Raw genomic sequence first — 21681 nt, forward strand, 5'->3', positions numbered from 1 at the left:
TAAGGGCAATTAAGTCCGAAGTGTCTCAGGTTCTTCAGACCGCAGGGTTTGAGTTGACTAAGTGGTTTTCAAACTCACCCGAGATCACCGCATCTGAGAGCACAGCCAAACCCATCTCGGATTCAGAGTCGACAAAGGCGTTAGGAATCTCATGGTTACCTACTGACGATGCCTTTAAGTTCAAAATTGACAATTCAGTTATGGGTCTCCGAGCGACAAAACGGAACTTACTATCGGTGACATCAAAGTTGTTTGACCCCCTTGGTTTATTAAGTCCTATCGTTATAAAAGGCAAGATCCTATTGCAGGAGCTTTGGCTTAACAAACTAGATTGGGATGAGTCGATCCCGCTGCATTTGGAAACAGCGTGGAATAAGTTGAAAAATACACTATCTCAATTGGAAGACATATCCATATCTCGGTTTGTGTATTCCGATCCGATGTCACCGGTTCAAATACATGCCTTTGCTGACGCCTCCATGAGAGCGTATGGAGCGTGCGTCTATATACGTAGCAGAACTGCAGAAGGTTTAAAAATATCATTGTTGACTTCGAAATCCAAAGTAGCACCGCTCAAGACCAAAACGCTCCCAAGGCTTGAGTTATGTGCCGCTCACCTTCTCGCAGATCTCTGTCACAGAATCAAGCCCTATTAAACGTGCCCATTGAACGAGTCGTTTATTGGTCGGATTCAGAGGTAACTCTCCATTGGATCCGGTCTCATCCATCGTCGTTGTCGACTTTCGTTTCAAATAGAGTGGCTGAGATTCAAGAGTGGTCAGATGATGCTACGTGGCGGCATGTACCCACGAAACAGAACACAAATCGTTCAGTCAATTTGGTTCGAAGGACCATCATTTCTGAAAGAGGAAGAAGAAAACTGGCCCAAGAACGCTCATTTCGAACACTCCGATGATCTTCAGCTGGAAAAGAGGAAGACTGCGGTCGGGTTGACCGCGGCTGTGCGAAGTTCGGAGCTGTTAGATGTCATCGAGGGATTCTCGTCACACCTCAAACTGCTTAGAGTGTTCGTGTATGTGTTCCGCTTTATAAGAAAATGTTAAGACCCAAGCCTAAATTTCGAAAAAACTATCTCACGGACCGAATACAATGAAGCTTTTTATAAAATTGTCGAAATCATCCAGCATCACGAGTATCAAGGAGAAATTGAAAAGGTTAGGAAAGGATCTACAATTGGTCCTAGTCTTCAGCGGTTGAACCCATTCATCCATGAAGACACAGGGACTTGGTGCAACTTTTCGTTGTTGCGAGTGGGGGGCGACTAGCCAAAGCTCCTATATCATACGATGCCAAGTTTCCTCTGCTTTTGACTAAGCGCTCGCAATTTGTGCGAAGCTATATTCGTTATCTGCACCATTCGAATTTTCATGTCGGCCCACGAGCACTTGTGAGCATCCTTCGACAGAGCGTGTGGATAGTGAACGCTCAGGAGGTCTGCCGTCAGACAGTTCGATCGTGTATGCGCTGTTTTAAATGCAAGCCTCGATTGCTGACGCAACTCATGGGGAATTTACCCGCAGATCGACTCCGTGCTCTCTGCCCATTTTCAATTTGCGGCGTTGATTTTTGTGGACCAGTGCACACGACATTGAAAATTCGCGGAAGGCCCCCATACAAGTCATACATTGCGCTTTTTGTTTGTTTTGCGTCCAAGGCGGTTCACCTAGAAATAGTTTCCGATCTAACCACTGATTGTTTTTTGTTGGCTTTTCAAAGGTTCGTCGGGCGCCGAGGATATCCCCAAGTCGTTCATTGCGACAACGGGACGAACTTCGTCGGAGCGAGCCGCCATCTCAGCGCTCTGCGGATCAGGCTCAAGGAGCAAGGAGACGCAATTCGCGACTTCGCGTCAAAGAACGAATGCGAATTTGCGTTCATACCGCCGCGAGCTCCTCACATGGGAGGGCTATGGGAGGCAGGTGTAAAAACTGCCAAGAGCCTGCTCCTACGGGCGGTAGGCAGCGCGCTCCTAACCGCCGAAGAGCTCGCCACAGTCCTCGTCGGCATCGAGGCCATAATGAACTCGAGGCCGCTGGGAGCCATCAGCCATCAGCGACGGCTAGGCCCTAACACCCGGGCACCTGCTGACAGGCGGGTCGCTCATCGCCCCCCCAGCACTGCGGACTCCGGACCAGGAGAGTCTCAGTTGCTTGCGGCGATGGCGACTTGTCTCGTCAGTCAGGCAAGCGTTTTGGCAGCGATGGTCCCGCGAATATGTTCGGGGCAAATGGCACCAGCAGCAACCGAACCTCGAGAAAGGAGACCTCGTCATCGTGGCCGAGGACAATCTGCCGCCTCAGGAGTGGCTCGTGGGAGGGTCATCGCCACGCACGCAGGAGAGGACGGCATGGTCAGGGTCGTCGAAATAAGGACTAGCACTGGAGCGTTTTTTCGGCGGCCCATACACAAATTAGCGCCGCTCCCAATGTGTTGAAGCCGATGCAGGCGTTCAACGGGGCCGGTGTTGCGTGACCTTCCATCCATGGCCACAATTATTAATTATTGATCTGAATTATGAAGTCTAGTGTAAGTTAGGCTAGGGCAAAGCGGGAGCGCAATAAAAGCTCGCTCTCTCGCTCTTCGCGAATTCGCCCCGCTTTGCCACCGTAGGTTAGCTAGAGTAAGAGATTTGAATTGTGAAGAAAATATAGTTGCTCGCCAACCTTGAATTAGATCGAGCGTATCAAGTTTTTCGCCCCGCCAAATAAATAATTTAAATTACAGCCACCCAAAGTTTTCGGTAATTGATTAGAAAAACTCTTCTAATTTTTCAAATGCTATTATCTACTTTCACACGATGCAATAAATAGAAAAATGCCCCGGAAATGAAGCCTTACGCCGAAAATGAAATACTCTTGTAAGTGGAATTCCACATAGATATATTGGATTTCTAGAATTGGAAGTATCCTGCATGCATGTGCTCCTAAAGTCAGATGACCAATAAATCTGTATCTTTCAAAATGGATGTTGGGCTCCCCACGCAACATACCCAACCATCTATATTTGGTACTTATGTATGAGCGTATAGTGATATTAAAGCACGATCCAGTACAAATTATAGTTCTGGCTGATGTTTCCTATAGCAGATATATAATTTTGCGGTGATCCGATACTGATTCTATCTGTGTGTAATAAATACCATTTTCGTAGCGTAGCAAGATGAAATATAAAGTGCCTAAGTTCCGCGCAAAAGTATAATCAGTAGCTCCAGATAGCCGACTGGCAGCGAACGGATTGTTATAGAGGCACTTGATTGTTCTTATAACAATAGGCGGGGTGTGTGTATTGGGGGTGGGTGGAGGTGGCGGTGGCATATCAGCAGTCATTTAATTAGCTGTTTCAGATTCCGATTGCTTTTTGGGGACTTTTGCTTACGTTAAAGCGCGCTTTCCACACCTCTGCCTCCGCAGAGAGAACGGAGAACAGAACAGAACACAACATGTCCAAGGGATCGGTCCTACCACAGTATATAGCCGGTTTATCGGCCAGCTTTGGCGCCATGTGTATGGGCGCCTCAATCGGCTGGTCCGAAATTTGTAATTTCGAGTTCTTTAAGAGATTTACTAACTAATTTCAGCTGTAAATAAAGAAGCATTAGTGTACAGCTTATAATTCTTTAACATTGACATGGCGTTTTCGCACAAAATGTTCTTTGGACGCCAGTGACAGCTCTGCCAGTTCAATATTTCAATTTTTGCAGCGCGTCTCGCCCAATTTTCCGCAATTAAGTTCCACCAGCAAAGCTATCAACAAATATGCTGTCAGGCCACAAACCTTCTATATTGTACTTTTAGAAAAGTAATATTTGTTAAAGTGAGCGTGTGAGTGCTGGGATTCGAATCTACGGAAGTCCTTTTCGCTTGTGCTGTGCTGTTGTTGTTTTGTTGCTTTGGCTACTGCTGTCGCCCTGTATACGCCCTTGCGTATAACAATGGACATGGAATACGCCAACATCAATGAATTTAATGACCGCGACCTAGCGACACGCATGCGCAACAGCAATTATGAAAAATACAAGTCTCTGGTGCGCATGCACCTCTCCTTCGAGCTGGAACTAAACACCGACGAGTAAGTTGCCACGAGCGACGCTGCCATCCCATCGAAATATAGTGCTTACCGATTTATGGGTTGCAGGTTCGACATGCCGTGCCATGAAATCGTCTACGAAGATAAGGGCAAGATAAAGAAGTGGAATCGCCTCTCCAAGAAGAATCGCGGACCTGCCACAGGCTGCACGGCTGGGGCAGGCAGTAAGTCGGCGGGCAGGCCCACTGAAACGCTGCAGCAACAAATTGATGCAGGCTTTCTGATGCACCTGGAGGAGCTCAAAGAGTTTCTTATGCTGGAGAAGAGTAAGTGACAGGGAGAGTCCGGCAAATTGAATTATTCTAAATGCGGAAATGCTATTCTGCAGATCTAACCCAGGAGGGACTATTTCGCAAGACAGGAGCCGTTTCCAGGCAGAACGAGCTACGAATGCACATACAGCACGACCAGCCCTTGGATTTGGAACTGACAGGATTCTCGGCTCACGACTGTGCCACTGTTTTTAAGAGCTTTCTGGCCGAGCTGGCAGAGCCTTTGCTTACAGACGCCCACTATCCAGCACATCTTCAGATAGCGCCGCTTAGCCAGGCATTAATGGGGGGTCAGGTGGCGGCTACCGCAGAGCGCCAACAACATCTTCTCAACTCGGTGCAGCTGCTTCTTCTCCTGCTCCCCGAAGAGCATCGCGAGTTACTGCAGCACATTATTAAAATGCTCCATTCGGTGGCAGCTCGTGAGGAGAGCAACAAGATGTCCGCGGAGAATGTGGCCATCTTGTTTACACCGCACCTGATTTGCCCCAGGCAAATGCCGCCTGAGGCGCTCCACTATACGGCGAAGATGTCCAGCATTGTGTCCTACATGATTCAGCACGGTCTGGAAATCTTCGAAGTTCCCGGAAAGCTAGCCACCGATATTCGGGCGTACTTTCTTGAGCGCAAACGCAAAAAAACCATGTCACCGGAGCAAACCCTTGAAGAATCCATCTCGGACGACTCGACGGTCAACACGGTGTACACTTTTGTAGATCGTGCCGCCACGGCAGCGGCAAACAACAGCAATTACACGGACACTGCACTGGCGCAGCTGTACGCGCACATTCAGAGCCTTCCGGAGTCCTCCAAGAAGCGTCGCCTCATCAAGCAGCTTAACAAGCAAAACGGACAAGGTAGCACATTGTCTCCACTCCGTTGCGTTCCTTTGGGACACAGCTCATTGATTCCACTCGCTCCTTTCAGGCACACCGCTGCAGGTCATCGCGAGGAGCTCCAGCGTGCCATAAGGGAGCATCACGAGAAGCATGATGCCAAAATGATGCGCGCCATGGAGGAGGCAGAGCGTAAGAAGTAGAAATCCATATGGATCACTGCACCCAGCCGTTTCGTTATATAACACCATTTCGATCATCCTGCAGCTATGCCATAAATGAGGCTAAACTGAACCTGTAAACACTTTTGTATGCGACGTAATAAAGACTTGAATGTACCCAAAGCACTAATCCATTCTGAGGATATGATGAGTGGAAATTATCTGTAAATTATCGTCGAACCATGGCTTGTGTGTATGTGCAGTGCCATACTTGAAACAAAATAGAATGTTATCTAGGGAAAAACACCTCTATTGCATTAACACAAAACAAGGAACCGGGTGCAAAGCGGATTCTCCCCAGTGGAACACTTGAAATGTTCAACCCATATCAAACGATAGACGATTATCAGCAGGCCAGCCGCTCCACTTCGCTGCCACCTGGTTGAATGTGTCCACTGCCCGTTCGATGCTCCTCCACACGCGTATACAAATTCAAATCCAAACGATCAACATCAATGAGGACGCCACTTTCCTGATAACTTGACCGCCATGTGACCGTTGGAATAGGAATTTTGTCACAGTTTAGAAACCTACCTACATGTGTTTTCGGCGTGATGAGTACGATGATGTGTGTTAAGAGCCAGATTAGATGCTCTCCAGGCGATTTACGCCCATTCAATTATTTTGGTAGGTAATGCTATTATCTACTTTCACACGATGCAATAAATAGAAAAATGCCCCGGAAATGAAAATGAAATACTCTTGTAAGTGGAATTCCACATAGATATATTGGATTTCTAGAATTGGAAGTATCCTGCATGCAAATTAAATAACTGCGGTAGCGGATTGTGTTTTTAAAAAGTTTTTATTTTACTTCTAAATTCACTGATATAGATTTAAGTAGAGGGTCACAAAGGATTCCGGACAAAGGGTTTGCGCGATCTTAATTTTTAGCTCGACTTTGCGGTGTCGCTTCTGGATCAAGACTGACTTGAACTTTCTGATCTTTGCATCGTTGATCCCTTTCGGGAATAGTTTTTCTATAAACATTTCAATTGATTTCGCCATCCCGAGTATTGGATTTCGTCATCCAAAGAGAGAACTGTAAAATGCCTAAAGTGCAGGATCTGCAGAAAGCCGGGAGTGAGATTGTTTATGAGAAGCCGGGTGTGGGCAAACATTGGTTTTCCATTTAGGCGAGTGTCAAAGATTGGGATTGCGGCGGGAGCCCTTGAGATTGTACATCTTAGAAATCAATTAGGCGGAGGCCCAAGATTGAAATTGTTTTCGTTTTGGAAAGCCAAAGATTGTTTACAACTCGTATAAGAGCTCAATAGAATTGGGTACGTTAACTCCCCCCTTTCTTAAATGTTTCGTCCCGATACATTTTGAAGTTCTGATAGAGCTCTAATTTCTTCTGACAGTATTTGAATGTTGCTTTCCACTATTTCTTCTGACGGTATTCTTATTGATTTAATAAGTACAAATTTGGTTAATTTATAGCCGAAGTAAAATAACATTATCAATATCAAAATGATTAAGAATAATGTTGTTAATGGTAAGGCCGTATTACCTAATGTTATAAGGGGATTGTAAATATTAACATTATCAAAAGAAAATTGCTTATCATTCGATTGTATATAATCAACTAATTCAAAATCGCTATATCTATGATGCGATATATATCTTAGAATTTTACCCTTATCATTTATGTGGGTTATATTATTTATTACAATTGTGTTGTTGAATATAAGGAGATACGATCCTAACAAAGTAGTATTGTCTACGATATTTTTGCCTGAAACTAATATGGCACCATCCTGAATGATGTCTATTTTTTTGTTTTTTTTTCCCTTTTTTTAGTGCAGTTGGCTTTAAAGCCATTAAGTAAATTGGTGAAACAGGTCTTCTTTAAATTTATTTGTGCGTAATTGTTAAAAGTTTCACTTTTAAAATTATTCATTAAATAGTATTTCTCCTTACATTCACAAACTTTTTCACTTATAACTAACATTCCATCATTTTGTGAGATGGCTCTTGCATGGTAAAACTTGCAAATATCTTTAATTTGAGGATATTTTATGTAAATGATTATTAAATCAGCATTTCGAATTATTTTAACCGTTGCAATGTCCAGCAGATCAGACAGTTCAACAGGATGTTTTTCATGCTTATAAATGTCCTCTAGTTCGTTTTTATTTAAAATTTTTGTATTGAAAATGTTTACTTTTAAGAGGGTTATGGTATCAACTAAATTTAGTAGGTCAAAAGTTATTAATTTTAAGCGATGCTTTCTCAGTATCGTTTCTTCATTGAAGATGACATTTTTTAATGAATTTGATAGCATTTCAATTTCTTTGAAAAATTTGGAATTTATTACAAATTGTTTATTATTATTTTCAGTTAATTCATTTACTTTATTTTGTATTTTCAAAAAGTCGTCATGATCAGGGCTGCCTGCTATCCATTTCCAAATGGTACCTAATTCATTTATTCCCCTTTCATTCCGTTTTGGAACTAATTCTGAAATCATTAATTTTAATAGACTTAAGTCCATTGATATTTCCCACTCATCGTCTGAATTAATGGATTTGCTGACATATTTGGATTCTTTATCAATTATCTCTCTATAAAAACTCAAATTAGTAATATGGAAAAGTTCAGCGTATGTTTCATAAGTGTAAACGTCTCTGTCGTCTTTGAGCAATAGATAGTCACTATGCGTATAGTCAATTACTTCCGAAGTCGTCAATATAACAAAAGTCAGTATTAGTATATTCGCATACATTTTCTGGAAAAAAAAAAATTTAATATTTGATGTTATCTTTATGTATAATTCTGTTTCTATTGTTGATTATAATTTTATTCGGTCTATTTTCCTTAACTACCTGCTTTTTGTATCGGGATTGAAGTTTATTTCTTTCCCCGAATTTCTTTTCATAAACTACTTCTCCTATTTTATAATCTTTTTCTCTTCTATCTTTGTTATGTAGCTTAAGCATTTTGGTCTGAGCTTCCTTAAGTAATATTGGATTATGCTTGTGTTCTATTTTGTTATACAATATGTTATATGGCATTTGATTGGTCGTTGAATGTATCGTCAGGTTATATTTCAGTGCCGCCCTTATTATTATTTCTGAATAATCTGTTAGATTTAGTTCATCCTTGATGCACCGCGCTATTTCTGTTAGTGTGGAATGTACCCTTTCTACCTGACCATTTGAGGTGCTGTGTCTGGGATCAGCATAATAAATAGTTAAGTTACTTCTTTGTATGAATGATCTAAATTGTGCTGAAGCAAAGCTTGGTTCGTTGTCAGTCATTAAAGATGTTGCTAACGGAAAGTGTTGCAAAATTTCCGTTACCTTATTTTCAATGTTTAATTTACTTTGAATTTCCTTGACCACCAAGTATTTGGAATAAGAATCAATACAAGTTATGAATGTTAGGTTTTGGGCATAGTATATGTCTAAGTGTAATTGATCTCCTTCTTTTGCTGGAATGGGAGCTTTTTACAGGGTGTCTGTGATTTTTGTTTTTGTTACAGATCTCACAATTTTTTATATATTCTTTTAATTTTTTGTGCAGGTTTGGCCAATAATACAGCTTAGTTATTTGTTTGTAATTTTCGTCTAGTCCTCTATGGGCTCTGCAATGTGTTTCTTCTATAATTATAGCTTTATCTTCTGAATTTACTACATCTTGGAGGAACTTTCTCGTGAAGAGAAATTTATTTATGAAGTTTTCCTTTAGCTTATTTTGGATAAGGTATAAATCTTCTAAAGTGCAGTGTATTCCTGTGGTTAAGTGAGGCTGAATAAATTCTTTTAAAATGATTAGCAGATTGTCTACCGTATCAAATTCAATAATATGTCGGGTATTTTCATAAACTCTTACTAACTCATGAACTGTGAATCTCCCTTGCGCTAATAGTAGCTGCTGTTTAAATTGGTTTAGAGGCTTGCTAGTCTCTTGAATGACGTTTTCAAAACTACTCTCTGCTGAATGCTGAGTATTTATGTCTGATTCTGAATCTATCTGGTCGACATCACTATCTGTCATATGATTTATTTTAATCCGAGATAAAGCGTCCGCTGCTACGTTAGTTGAGCCTGGCTTATAAATGATTTTTGGTGTGAAACTTTCTATGAAGGAATACCAACGTTTCATTTCAACATTTGGATTTTTTTGCGACATTGCAAAGGACAAAGGTTGGTGATCTGTATGTATTTCAATTCCACTCACTCCGTATAAATAATTTCGCAAATTTTTTAATGCCCATACAATAGCTAATAATTCCTTTTTATTAGTAGCATATAATTGCTCGGTTTTACTTAAAGTTTTAGAAATAAATGTTATGGGATTCCCATCTTGCGACAAAACTGCACCTATTGCTATGTCCGATGCATCTGTGGTTAATGTGAATTTTTTATTGTAATCTGGTTGTACTAATTCAATATGTGCTATTAAACTGTCCTTTAAATTATTAAATGCTCCCATTGCTGGTTCATCCAGCTGTATTAATGTTTTCTTGGATGCCCTTCGTGAAACTTTCCCATTTACTCCACTCAGATATTTTGTTAATGGTTTGGCAATTGTAGCATAATTTCGGACAAATTTTCTGTAATACCCTGTTAGTCCTAAGAAGCTACGTAGCTCTCTGATATTTTTAGGAATTGGATAGTTTTGTATTGTGGAGATTTTGTCTGGATCTGTTTTAATGATATTTTGGGAAACAATGTATCCCAGAAATTTGGTTTCCAATTGAAAGAATTTAGACTTTTCTAGGGAAATTTTCATGTTAGCGTTTTGCAATATCTGTATTATATGAATTAGATCTTTATAATGTTGTTCTATAGTTTTTGAAAATATTATTATATCGTCCATATAGACGTGACAAGTTTTCCCAACTTGTTCTCTAAGTATATCGTCCATTGCCCTTTGGAAAATTCTGGGAGCGTTCGTCAATCCCATAGGCATTCTTAGAAATTCATATTTGCCGTTATTTATGGAAAAAGATGTTTTTTCAATATCTGATTCCCTCATTAAAATCTGATAGAAACCTGACTCTAAATCAATGGCCGAGAAATACTTTGCCTTACCTAAATTGGCAAGGATTACTGAAGGATCTTGCATAGGGTATCTATCCGGTATGGTGTTTTCATTAAGTTTCTTAAAGTCTATTACTAATCTATGTTTAGGAGTTCCGTCCTCATTTACTCCCTTCTTTGGTACTACTATTACCGGTGAATTATATGGGTTTTTACTAGGTCTGATTATACCTTCATCTATCATTTTACTTATTTCGTTATTAACGAAATCGTTAACCGAATAAGCGTATGGATACTGCTTGCCATATACCGGTCTATCATGTTCAGTGTTAATCTCTCCTTTTATATCCGTTCTAAACGGTAACTGTAAATTTATATTGGCATGGCCTTCTTCGATGATAGATACCATTTTCTCTCTGAGATTTTCTAAATTGTCCTCTTTGTAGGTTATTGTGTTATACAATTTCATTTTTTTCAATTCAGAATTCGCATAATTTTGAATGTCGGATATTTCTACGACGGCGCGTTCAGGATTTTTGCATCCCAAACTTTTAAATTGTTCATTGTCGGATAATTCAAAGACGGCGTGTTCAGGATTCTTTAATCCCAAACTATTTGAACTGCGTGCTCAGGATATTTGAATCCCAAACTATTAAAACTTTGGATGTCGGATAATTCAACGACGGCGGGTTCAGGATATTTGAATCCCAAACTATTGACGGATAATTCTTCGTCGGCGTGCTCAGGATTTTTTGATCCCAAGCTATATAAACTTCCTTCTACCTTTACTGAATCACTTTTCATTTATTTTTCTTCTTCAAAATATTTTTTTATTATATATTCCTTCAACGGAAGGATGGTTTTTCCTTCTATAAAGGTTAATTTGTTTAAAGAAAGGACCTCGTCATATATTAGTTTCTCCTCATTGTCTTTATAACTTAAAGTCCCCTTTCCTGTATCAATAACAGCTCCGATTTTCTTTAATAGGTTAAATCCTATTAGTAAATCTGCCTCCATTCCATCTATTTCATAAAACACTTGTTTTGTGTTGAAAATAGTTATATTATGGAAATATTTAATTATTGAAAACCCATTCACTGTAGCAACTTTCTTATAAATTGATAATTCTTTTTTATTTTCGTAAATTCCCTTTTTTATATAACAGGAAGTTGCTCCCGTATCTATCAAAACTTTTAATTCTCTGTTTATTTTTTTATCTACTCTTTTTAAGTAGGGCAGACCTACTTCGGGGCTGATCTAAAAAATGGTCCTCCTCAATGTTATTTATCCGCATTGCTTTATTAGCCGGTTGTTCCGACATTTCGTTTGGATTTCGTTTCTGGTTGGTTGAATCTTAATGTATTGTAGTTATTATTCCCTGAATTTCTGGGGCCACTGAATTGGTAGGCAAATTGGGCCCGAATGTTATTTGATTGCAATTCCTGTACCTTTGCCAAGGCATTCGGTAAATCTGGGGGATTCAATGAAAATAGGATTTCTGCAATGCCGCCGTTTAGGCCAGTGACAAAAATGCGTAAGGCGTTGTCTCTAATTTTCTTATTTGATTCTTTCGTGATTTCACTGTCCTTTCCGTGAGTCATTATTGTCTTATTTATTAACAAGGTCATTTTCTTGTGAACCTCGTTATAGAAATCTATTATTGAAAGGTTCCCTTGTCTGAGAACTCTTAACTCCTGTTCTATTATGTAAATTGGTCTCTTATCACTGTAAACAAAGTCAAGTCGTTAAAGTATGGCATCAAAATTTAAAACTGTCCCTTGGTTGGTCATTGCGTCATGTGCTGGTCCTGTTATTTTGTTTCTCAAAATTGTTAAGGCAATATAATATTGCTTACTTCCTTTCTTATATAACTTCACTGCAGTTTCTGCAGCTTCCCTCCATCCTACGTATTGGTTTAATCCACCATTGAAAATTGGTAGGGATTCTATTACCTTTAATGTGGTGTCATCTTTTATTGTCTCGTCTATTGTTTCTGCCTGATAATCTGATACCTGATCGGATTTAGTTTCTATTTGTTGTTTTAAATTTACAATTTGCTCCTGTACTTGTGAAATTTGAAGTGCTATCAATTGTTTGACCAGATCTGCAGTGAGATCGGTCCTTGTTTGTGAGTTAATCATTTTTAGTTTTTCAAAATCTAAAGTTAGTTGATCCACCTTAAATTTTTCTTATATGTTTGTTTTTATAATCTAATATAACCTAATTGAACTTATATATTTATTAATACAACTTTTGCTCACGAACTATCCGGTAGGGGTCGTCCTTCTTAGTTTGGCTGACAGATCTTCGAACGGGTCTTCCTTCTTGATTTGGCTGACAGGTCTTCGAACGGGTCTTCCTTCTTAAATTTCTTTGTTTAACTGGGTCTTCTGGGGTATTCCTTCTTTGGTTTAGCTGATAGTTTCACTTTCTTTGTGTTTTGGTTTGGTTGGTTTTGTTTAAAAACTTTGGTTTTTTTTGGTTTTTTTGTATTTTTGAATTGTCTTGATTAGCTTTTGTATTGTATTTGTATTTGTATTTGTATGGTATATTGTATTTATTTTTGCACACCCTAAGCTCCGGTTTGTTTCCTTTTTATCTCACTTTTTCTTATCTTATATCTCACAGTCACCCCGCGTTTTTATATCTGAAGGATTTATTCCATTAATTAATTGTCCTTCGGGTTTCGGCACGACGCAACACTTTTATTATTCGGTGCTTTTTATACAACGTCACGTTGGGCGCCAATTAAATAACTGCGGTAGCGGATTGTGTTTTTAAAAAGTTTTTATTTTACTTCTAACTTCACTGATATAGATTTAGGTAGAGGGTCACAAAGGATTCCGGACAAAGGGTTTGCGCGATCTTAATTTTTAGCTCGACTTTGCGGTGTCGCTTCTGGATCAAGACTGACTTGAACTTTCTGATCTTTGCATCGTTGATCCCTTTCGGGAATAGTTTTTCTATAAACATTTCAATTGATTTCGCCATCCCGAGTATTGGATTTCGTCATCCAAAGAGAGAACTGTAAAATGCCTAAAGTGCAGGATCTGCAGAAAGCCGGGAGTGAGATTGTTTATGAGAAGCCGGGTGTGGGCAAACATTGGTTTTCCATTTAGGCGAGTGTCAAAGATTGGGATTGCGGCGGGAGCCCTTGAGATTGTACATCTTAGAAATCAATTAGGCGGAGGCCCAAGATTGAAATTGTTTTCGTTTTGGAAAGCCAAAGATTGTTTACAACTCGTATAAGAGCTCAATAGAATTGGGTACGTTAACTTGCATGTGCTCCTAAAGTCAGATGACCAATAAATCTGTATCTTTCAAAATGGATGTTGGGCTCCCGACGCAACATACCCAACCATCTATATTTGGTACTTATGTATGGGCGTATAGTGATATTAAAGCACGATCCAGTACAAATTATAGTTCTGGCTGATGTTTCCTATAGCAGATATATAATTTTGCGGTGATCCGATACTGATTCAATCTGTGTGTAATAAATACCATTTTCGTAGCGTAGCAAGATGAAATATAAAGTGCCTAAGTTCCGCGCAAAAGTATAATCAGTAGCTCCAGATAGCCGACTGGCAGCGAACGGATTGTTATAGAGGCACTTGATTGTTCTTATAACAATAGGCGGGGTGTGTGTATTGGGGGTGGGTGGAGGTGGCGGTGGCATATCAGCAGTCATTTAATTAGCTGTTTCAGATTCCGATTGCTTTTTGGGGACTTTTGCTTACGTTAAAGCGTGCTTTCCACACCTCTGCCTCCGCCGCCGTTCTAAAGGGAAACTGTAGAATCTGATCTACGACTCTCTCCAACTTCAAGTATTTCCCCCTCGGCCAGCGTGCCAGTTGTACGCCAGCGTCGACGCTTTGGTTATCTCATGCAGGGCAATTTGTCAAGCCAAATAACGGTCTGCGTGTCAGTTTCAGTTCCATAGCCGGTTTATCGGCCAGCTTTGGCGCCATGTGTATGGGCGCCTCAATCGGCTGGTCCGAAATTTGTAATTTCGAGTTCTTTAAGAGATTTACTAACTAATTTCAGCTGTAAATAAAGAAGCATTAGTGTACAGCTTATAATTCTTTAACATTGACATGGCGTTTTCGCACAAAATGTTCGTTGGACGCCAGTGACAGCTCTGCCAGTTCAATATTTCAATTTTTGCAGCGCGTCTCGCCCAATTTTCCGCAATTAAATTCCACCAGCAAAGCTATCAACAAATATGCTGTCAGGCAACGTCGACGCTTTGGTTATCTCATGCAGGGCAATTTGTCAAGCCAAATAACGGTCTGCGTGTCAGTTTCAGTTCCATAGCCGGTTTATCGGCCAGCTTTGGCGCCATGTGTATGGGCGCCTCAATCGGCTGGTCCGAAATTTGTAATTTCGAGTTCTTTAAGAGATTTACTAACTAATTTCAGCTGTAAATAAAGAAGCATTAGTGTACAGCTTATAATTCTTTAACATTGACATGGCGTTTTCGCACAAAATGTTCTTTGGACGCCAGTGACAGCTCTGCCAGTTCAATATTTCAATTTTTGCAGCGCGTCTCGCCCAATTTTCCGCAATTAAATTCCACCAGCAAAGCTATCAACAAATATGCTGTCAGGCCACAAACCTTCTATATTGTACTTTTAGAAAAGTAATATTTGTTAAAGTGAGCGTGTGAGTGCTGGGATTCGAATCTACGGAAGTCCTTTTCGTTTGTGCTGTGCTGTTGTTGTTTTGTTGCTTTGGCTACTGCTGTCGCCCTGTATACGCCCTTGCGTATAACAATGGACATGGAATACGCGAACATCAATGAATTTAATGACCGCGACCTAGCGACACGCATGCGCAACAGCAATTATGAAAAATACAAGTCTCTGGTGCGCATGCACCTCTCCTTCGAGCTGGAACTAAACACCGACGAGTAAGTTGCCACGAGCGACGCTGCCATCCCATCGAAATATAGTGCTTACCGATTTATGGGTTGCAGGTTCGACATGCCGTGCCATGAAATCGTCTACGAAGATAAGGGCAAGATAAAGAAGTGGAATCGCCTCTCCAAGAAGAATCGCGGACCTGCCACAGGCTGCACGGCTGGGGCAGGCAGTAAGTCGGCGGGCAACAGTCCCACTGAAACGCTGCAGCAACAAATTGATGCAGGCTTTCTGATGCACCTGGAGGAGCTCAAAGAGTTTCTTATGCTGGAGAAGAGTAAGTGACAGGGAGAGTCCGGAAAATTGAATTATTCTAAATGCGGAAATGCTATTCTGCAGATCTCACCCAGGAGGGACTATTTCGCAAGACAGGAGCCGTTTCCAGGCAGAACGAGCTACGAATGCACATACAGCACGACCAGCCCTTGGATTTGGAACTGACAGAATTCTCGGCTCACGACTGTGCCACTGTTTTTAAGAGCTTTCTGGCCGAGCTGCCAGAGCCTTTGCTTACAGACGCCCACTATCCAGCACATCTTCAGATAGCGCCGCTTAGCCAGGCATTAATGGGGGGTCAGGTGGCGGCTACCGCAGAGCGCCAACAACATCTTCTCAACTCGGTGCAGCTGCTCCTTCTCCTGCTCCCCGAAGAGCATCGCGAGATACTGCAGCACATTATTAAAATGCTCCATTCGGTGGCAGCGCGTGAGGAGAGCAACAAGATGTCCGCGGAGAATTTGGCCATCTTGTTTACACCGCACCTGATTTGCCCCAGGCAAATGCCGCCTGAGGCGCTCCACTATACGGCGAAGAAGATGTCCAGCATTGGGTCCTACATGATTCAGCAGGGTCTGGAAATCTTCGAAGTTCCCGGAAAGCTAGCCACCGATATTCGGGCGTACTTTCTTGAGCGCAAACGCAAAAAAACCATGTCACCGGAGCAAACCCTTGAAGAATCCATCTCGGACGACGCGACGGTCAACACGGTGTACACTTTTGTAGATCGTGCCGCCACGGCAGCGGCAAACAGCAATTACACGGACACTGCACTGGCGCAGCTGTACGCGCACATTCAGAGCCTTCCGGAGTCCTCCAAGAAGCGTCGCCTCATCAAGCAGTTTAACAAGCAAAACGGACAAGGTAGCACATTGTCTCCACTCCGTTGCGTTCCTTTGGGACACAGCTCATTGATTCCACTCGCTCCACCATGTCACCGGAGCAAACCCTTGAAGAATCCATCTCGGACGACTCGACGGTCAACACGGTGTACACTTTTGTAGATCGTGCCGCCACGGCAGCGGCAAACAACAGCAATTACACGGACACTGCACTGGCGCAGCTGTACGCGCACATTCAGAGCCTTCCGGAGTCCTCCAAGAAGCGTCGCCATTTCGATCATCCTGCAGCTATGCCATAAATGCGGCTAAACTGAAACTGTAAACACTTTTGTATGCGACGTAATAAAGACTTGAATGTACCCAAAGCACTAATCCTTTCTGAGGATATGATGAGTGGAAATTATCTGTAAATTATCGTCGAACCATGGCTTGTGTGTATGTGCAGTGCCATACTTGAAACAAAATAGAATGTTATCTAGGGAAAAACACCTCTATTGCATTAACACAAAACAAGGAACCGGGTGCAAAGCGGATTCTCCCCAGTGGAACACTTGAAATGTTCAACCCATATCAAACGATAGACGATTATCAGCAGGCCAACCGCTCCACTTCGCTGCCACCTGGTTGAATGTGTCCACTGCCCGTTCGATGCTCCTCCACACGCGTATACAAATTCAAATCTAAACGATCAACATCAATGAGGACGCCACTTTCCTGATAACTTGACCGCCATGTGACGGTTGGAATAGGAATTTTGTCACAGTTTAGAAACCTACCTACATGTGTTTTCGGCGTGAAGAGTACGATGATGTGTGTTAAGAGCCAGATTAGATGCTCTCCAGGCGATTTACGCCCATTCAATTATTTTGGTAGGTAATGCTATTATCTACTTTCACACGATGCAATAAATAGAACGAGGTGGAACGTTGTGAGTTGCTGCGGACACCGCAACTCTACAGTTATACCCGATACTAAGTCAGTATGGCTCTCTCCGGCAGACACCGCTAATATTGAACGACACGACAAAGAGTGCGTGCGAGAGAGACAGAAAATCAGTCTGAGCGTGACGTCGGGGGCTGCGTAGCCACTGCAAATTGATTTGTTCCTTTTGGCTACAAAAATGATCCGATCTGATCCAGATTCAGCAATCTGATAGATATGGTCATTATCTATGATTCTGCGTTTTTAGTTTTCTCGAATGTGCAATATTGTGGATGCAACAGATTTTCGTCCTTTGTGGGGGCGGAAGGGGGTGGGGCGAAATTCTGAGATATACGTTTTGTAGTGAGATCTAACAGAAGTGCGGATACCAAATTTGGTTACTCTAGCTTTAATAGTCTCTGAGATTTGTGGATGCCCCAGATTTTCTTCCTTTGCGGGGGCGGAAGGGGGTGTGGCGAAATTTGGACACGAAACGGTCAAGGTCCGATATCACAGGAGTGTGGATACCAAATTTGGTTGCTCTGGCTCTTATAGGTTCTGAGATCCTTGAACTCATATTTTGCAATTGGCAAAACCGACTATGAAAGCTGTGTGTTAGAAAAAGACAGAGCGAGAAAGAATGAAATTGTTTTCTTGATTCTGGCTATAATAATTATACGATCTGGTTGATATTTTACACTCTAGAACATATAGTCATCTTCTACGATTCTGCGTTTTTGGTTTTATCTGATCTTTAAAAATGTAGATGCCACAGATTTTCGTTCTTTGTGGGGGCGGAAGTGGGCGGGGCGAAGTTTTGAAATATTTTTGTAGCAGTGACTTATCACAGAAGTCTGGATCCAAAACATCGTTGCTCTAGCTCTTATAGTCTCTGAGCACTAGGCGCTGAAGGGAACGGACGGACGGACGGACGGACGGACGGACAGACGGACAGACAGACAGGGCTCAATCGACTCGGCTATTGATGCTGATCAAGAATATATATACTTTATGGGGTCGGAAACGATTCCTTCTGGACGTTACACACATCCACTTTTACCACAAATCTAATATACCCCAATACTCATTTTGAGTATCGGGTATAAAAATGCCCCGAAAATGAAGCCTTACGCCTAAAATGAAATACTCTTGTAAGTGGAATTCCACATAGATATATTGGATTTCTAGAATTGGAAGTATCCTGCATGCATGTGCTCCTAAAGTCAGATGACCAATAAATCTGTATCTTTCAAAATGGATGTTGGGCTCCCCACGCAACATACCCAACCATCTATATTTGGTACTTATGTATGAGCGTATAGTGATATTAAAGCACGATCCAGTACAAATTATAGTTCTGGCTGATGTTTCCTATAGCAGATATATAATTTTGCGGTGATCCGATACTGATTCAATCTGTGTGTAATAAATACCATTTTCGTAGCGTAGCAAGATGAAATATAAAGTGCCTAAGTTCCGCGCAAAAGTATAATCAGTAGCTCCAGATAGCCGACTGGCAGCGAACGGATTGTTATAGAGGCACTTGATTGTTCTTATAACAATAGGCGGGGTGTGTGTATTGGGGGTGGGTGGAGGTGGCGGTGGCATATCAGCAGTCATTTAATTAGCTGTTTCAGATTCCGATTGCTTTTTGGGGACTTTTGCTTACGTTAAAGCGTGCTTTCCACACCTCTGCCTCCGCCGCCGTTCTAAAGGGAAACTGTAGAATCTGATCTACGACTCTCTCCAACTTCAAGTATTTCCCCCTCGGCCAGCGTGCCAGTTGTACGCCAGCGTCGACGCTTTGGTTATCTCATGCAGGGCAATTTGTCAAGCCAAATAACGGTCTGCGTGTCAGTTTCAGTTCCATAGCCGGTTTATCGGCCAGCTTTGGCGCCATGTGTATGGGCGCCTCAATCGGCTGGTCCGAAATTTGTAATTTCGAGTTCTTTAAGAGATTTACTAACTAATTTCAGCTGTAAATAAAGAAGCATTAGTGTACAGCTTATAATTCTTTAACATTGACATGGCGTTTTCGCACAAAATGTTCTTTGGACGCCAGTGACAGCTCTGCCAGTTCAATATTGCACGGCTGGGGCAGGCAGTAAGTCGGCGGGCAACAGTCCCACTGAAACGCTGCAGCATCAAATTGATGCAGGCTTTCTGATGCACCTGGAGGAGCTCAAAGAGTTTCTTATGCTGGAGAAGAGTAAGTGACAGGGAGAGTCCGGAAAATTGAATTATTCTAAATGCGGAAATGCTATTCTGCAGATCTCACCCAGGAGGGACTATTTCGCACGACAGGAGCCGTTTCCAGGCAGAACGAGCTACGAATGCACATACAGCACGACCAGCCCTTGGATTTGGAACTGACAGGATTCTCGGCTCACGACTGTGCCACTGTTTTTAAGAGCTTTCTGGCCGAGCTGCCAGAGCCTTTGCTTACAGACGCCCACTCTCCAGCACATCTTCAGATAGCGCCGCTTAGCCAGGCATTAATGGGGGGTCAGGTGGCGGCTACCGCAGAGCGCCAACAACATCTTCTCAACTCGGTGCAGCTGCTCCTTCTCCTGCTCCCCGAAGAGCATCGCGAGTTACTGCAGCACATTATTAAAATGCTCCATTCGGTGGCAGCGCGTGAGGAGAGCAACAAGATGTCCGCGGAGAATTTGGCCATCTTGTATACGCCGCACCTGATTTGCCCCAGGCAAATGCCGCCTGAGGCGCTCCACTATACGGCGAAGAAGATGTCCAGCATTGGGTCCTACATGATTCAGCAGGGTCTGGAAATCTTCGAAGTTCCCGGAAAGCTAGCCACCGATATTCGGGCGTACTTTCTTGAGCGCAAACGCAAAAAAACCATGTCACCGGAGCAAACCCTTGAAGAATCCATCTCGGACGACTCGACGGTCAACACGGTGTACACTTTTGTAGATCGTGCCGCCACGGCAGCGGCAAACAGCAATTACACGGACACTGCACTGGCTCAGATGTACGCGCAAATTCAGGGCCTTCCGGAGTCCTCCAAGAAGCGTCGCCTCATCAAGCAGTTTAACAAGCAAAACGGACAAGGTAGCACATTGTCTCCACTCCGTTGCGTTCCTTTGGGACACAGCTCATTGATTCCACTCGCTCCACCATGTCACCGGAGCAAACCCTTGAAGAATCCATCTCGGACGACTCGACGGTCAACACGGTGTACACTTTTGTAGATCGTGCCGCCACGGCAGCGGCAAACAACAGCAATTACACGGACACTGCACTGGCGCAGCTGTACGCGCACATTCAGAGCCTTCCGGAGTCCTCCAAGAAGCGTCGCCTCATCAAGCAGTTTAACAAGCAAAACGGACAAGGTAGCACATTGTCTCCACTCCGTTGCGTTCCTTTGGGACACAGCTCATTGATTCCACTCGCTCCACCATGTCACCGGAGCAAACCCTTGAAGAATCCATCTCGGACGACTCGACGGTCAACAGCTCATTGATTCCACTCGCTCCTTTCAGGCACACCGCTGCAGGTCATCGCGAGGAGCTCCAGCGTGCCATAAGGGAGCATCACGAGAAGCATGATGCCAAAATGATGCGCGCCATGGAGGAGGCAGAGCGTAAGAAGTAGAAATCCATATGGATCACTGCACCCAGCCGTTTCGTTATATAACACCATTTCGATCATCCTGCAGCTATGCCATAAATGCGGCTAAACTGAAACTGTAAACACTTTTGTATGCGACGTAATAAAGACTTGAATGTACCCAAAGCACTAATCCATTCTGAGGATATGATGAGTGGAAATTATCTGTAAATTATCGTCGAACCATGGCTTGTGTGTATGTGCAGTGCCATACTTGAAACAAAATAGAATGTTATCTAGGGAAAAACACCTCTATTGCATTAACACAAAACAAGGAACCGGGTGCAAAGCGGATTCTCCCCAGTGGAACACTTGAAATGTTCAACCCATATCAAACGATAGACGATTATCAGCAGGCCAGCCGCTCCACTTCGCTGCCACCTGGTTGAATGTGTCCACTGCAACATATAACATTATTTATGGAAACATTTACAATTTTTTTAACATTTAGGTATTTGTTTAACATTACGGTAACATTGATAAAAAAGATACAGAAAAATACTATACAGTTATCGATTACTGGCTTTTGTAAACAAAGTTAAGATTGGCTTGTGTTTTCTTTTTTTTTGACTTAGGCATACAAATTTTGTAACGCCGCTCCTGGACCCCTCATCCGGTGCGAAACGGAGGTATGGACGACAGGGAGACCTCCAAGCATCGGCA

At 42.4% G+C, this 21681-nt stretch overlaps 3 protein-coding genes and 1 long non-coding RNA gene across 4 annotated transcripts; 3 read left to right on the top strand and 1 right to left on the bottom strand.

The window, feature by feature from the left end:
- Window positions 1-2814: 2814 nt before the first annotated feature.
- On the bottom strand, window positions 2815-14253 carry LOC117189647. Its single transcript, XR_004473494.1, has 3 exons — window positions 14189-14253; window positions 3161-3417; window positions 2815-3098 (listed from the first exon to the last, which is right to left on the bottom strand). It is a non-coding gene; the product is annotated as an uncharacterized LOC117189647 (long non-coding RNA).
- On the top strand, window positions 3757-5415 carry LOC117189637 (rho GTPase-activating protein 19-like). The gene is made up of 4 exons (XM_033394756.1): window positions 3757-4089; window positions 4156-4373; window positions 4436-5236; window positions 5307-5415. Exons 1-4 carry the CDS (start codon window positions 3953-3955, stop codon window positions 5348-5350), a joined length of 1200 nt encoding a protein of 399 aa, XP_033250647.1. The 5' UTR covers window positions 3757-3952; the 3' UTR covers window positions 5351-5415.
- Window positions 14254-14743: 490 nt separating the features above from the next.
- On the top strand, window positions 14744-16766 carry LOC117191727 (rho GTPase-activating protein 19-like). Its single transcript, XM_033396514.1, has 4 exons — window positions 14744-15339; window positions 15406-15626; window positions 15689-16558; window positions 16630-16766. The coding sequence occupies exons 1-4, from the start codon at window positions 15203-15205 to the stop codon at window positions 16764-16766; spliced, it is 1365 nt and encodes a 454-aa protein (XP_033252405.1). The 5' UTR covers window positions 14744-15202.
- A 2723-nt stretch (window positions 16767-19489) lies between these two features.
- Window positions 19490-21147, top strand: LOC117189638 (rho GTPase-activating protein 19-like). Its single transcript, XM_033394757.1, has 4 exons — window positions 19490-19597; window positions 19660-20251; window positions 20530-20741; window positions 20892-21147. The coding sequence occupies exons 1-4, from the start codon at window positions 19555-19557 to the stop codon at window positions 20933-20935; spliced, it is 891 nt and encodes a 296-aa protein (XP_033250648.1). The 5' UTR covers window positions 19490-19554; the 3' UTR covers window positions 20936-21147.
- The last annotated feature ends 534 nt before the right edge of the window (window positions 21148-21681 follow it).

Source organism: Drosophila miranda, assembly GCF_003369915.1.
Source record: "Drosophila miranda strain MSH22 chromosome Y unlocalized genomic scaffold, D.miranda_PacBio2.1 Contig_Y1_pilon, whole genome shotgun sequence".
Taxonomy (NCBI): Eukaryota; Metazoa; Arthropoda; class Insecta; order Diptera; family Drosophilidae; genus Drosophila; species Drosophila miranda.

Coding starts and splice junctions, on each gene's coding strand:
- LOC117189637 (XM_033394756.1), top strand. CDS start 3,953: ATGGACATGGAATACGCCAACATCAATGAATTTAATGACCGCGACCTA. Junction 4,374..4,435: donor GTTTCTTATGCTGGAGAAGA/GTAAGTGACAGG, acceptor GCTATTCTGCAG/ATCTAACCCAGGAGGGACTA. Junction 5,237..5,306: donor TAACAAGCAAAACGGACAAG/GTAGCACATTGT, acceptor CGCTCCTTTCAG/GCACACCGCTGCAGGTCATC.
- LOC117191727 (XM_033396514.1), top strand. CDS start 15,203: ATGGACATGGAATACGCGAACATCAATGAATTTAATGACCGCGACCTA. Junction 15,340..15,405: donor CTGGAACTAAACACCGACGA/GTAAGTTGCCAC, acceptor TATGGGTTGCAG/GTTCGACATGCCGTGCCATG. Junction 16,559..16,629: donor GATTCCACTCGCTCCACCAT/GTCACCGGAGCA, acceptor ACACTTTTGTAG/ATCGTGCCGCCACGGCAGCG.
- LOC117189638 (XM_033394757.1), top strand. CDS start 19,555: ATGCACCTGGAGGAGCTCAAAGAGTTTCTTATGCTGGAGAAGA. Junction 20,252..20,529: donor CGCAAACGCAAAAAAACCAT/GTCACCGGAGCA, acceptor TCGCTCCACCAT/GTCACCGGAGCAAACCCTTG. Junction 20,742..20,891: donor TAACAAGCAAAACGGACAAG/GTAGCACATTGT, acceptor CGCTCCTTTCAG/GCACACCGCTGCAGGTCATC.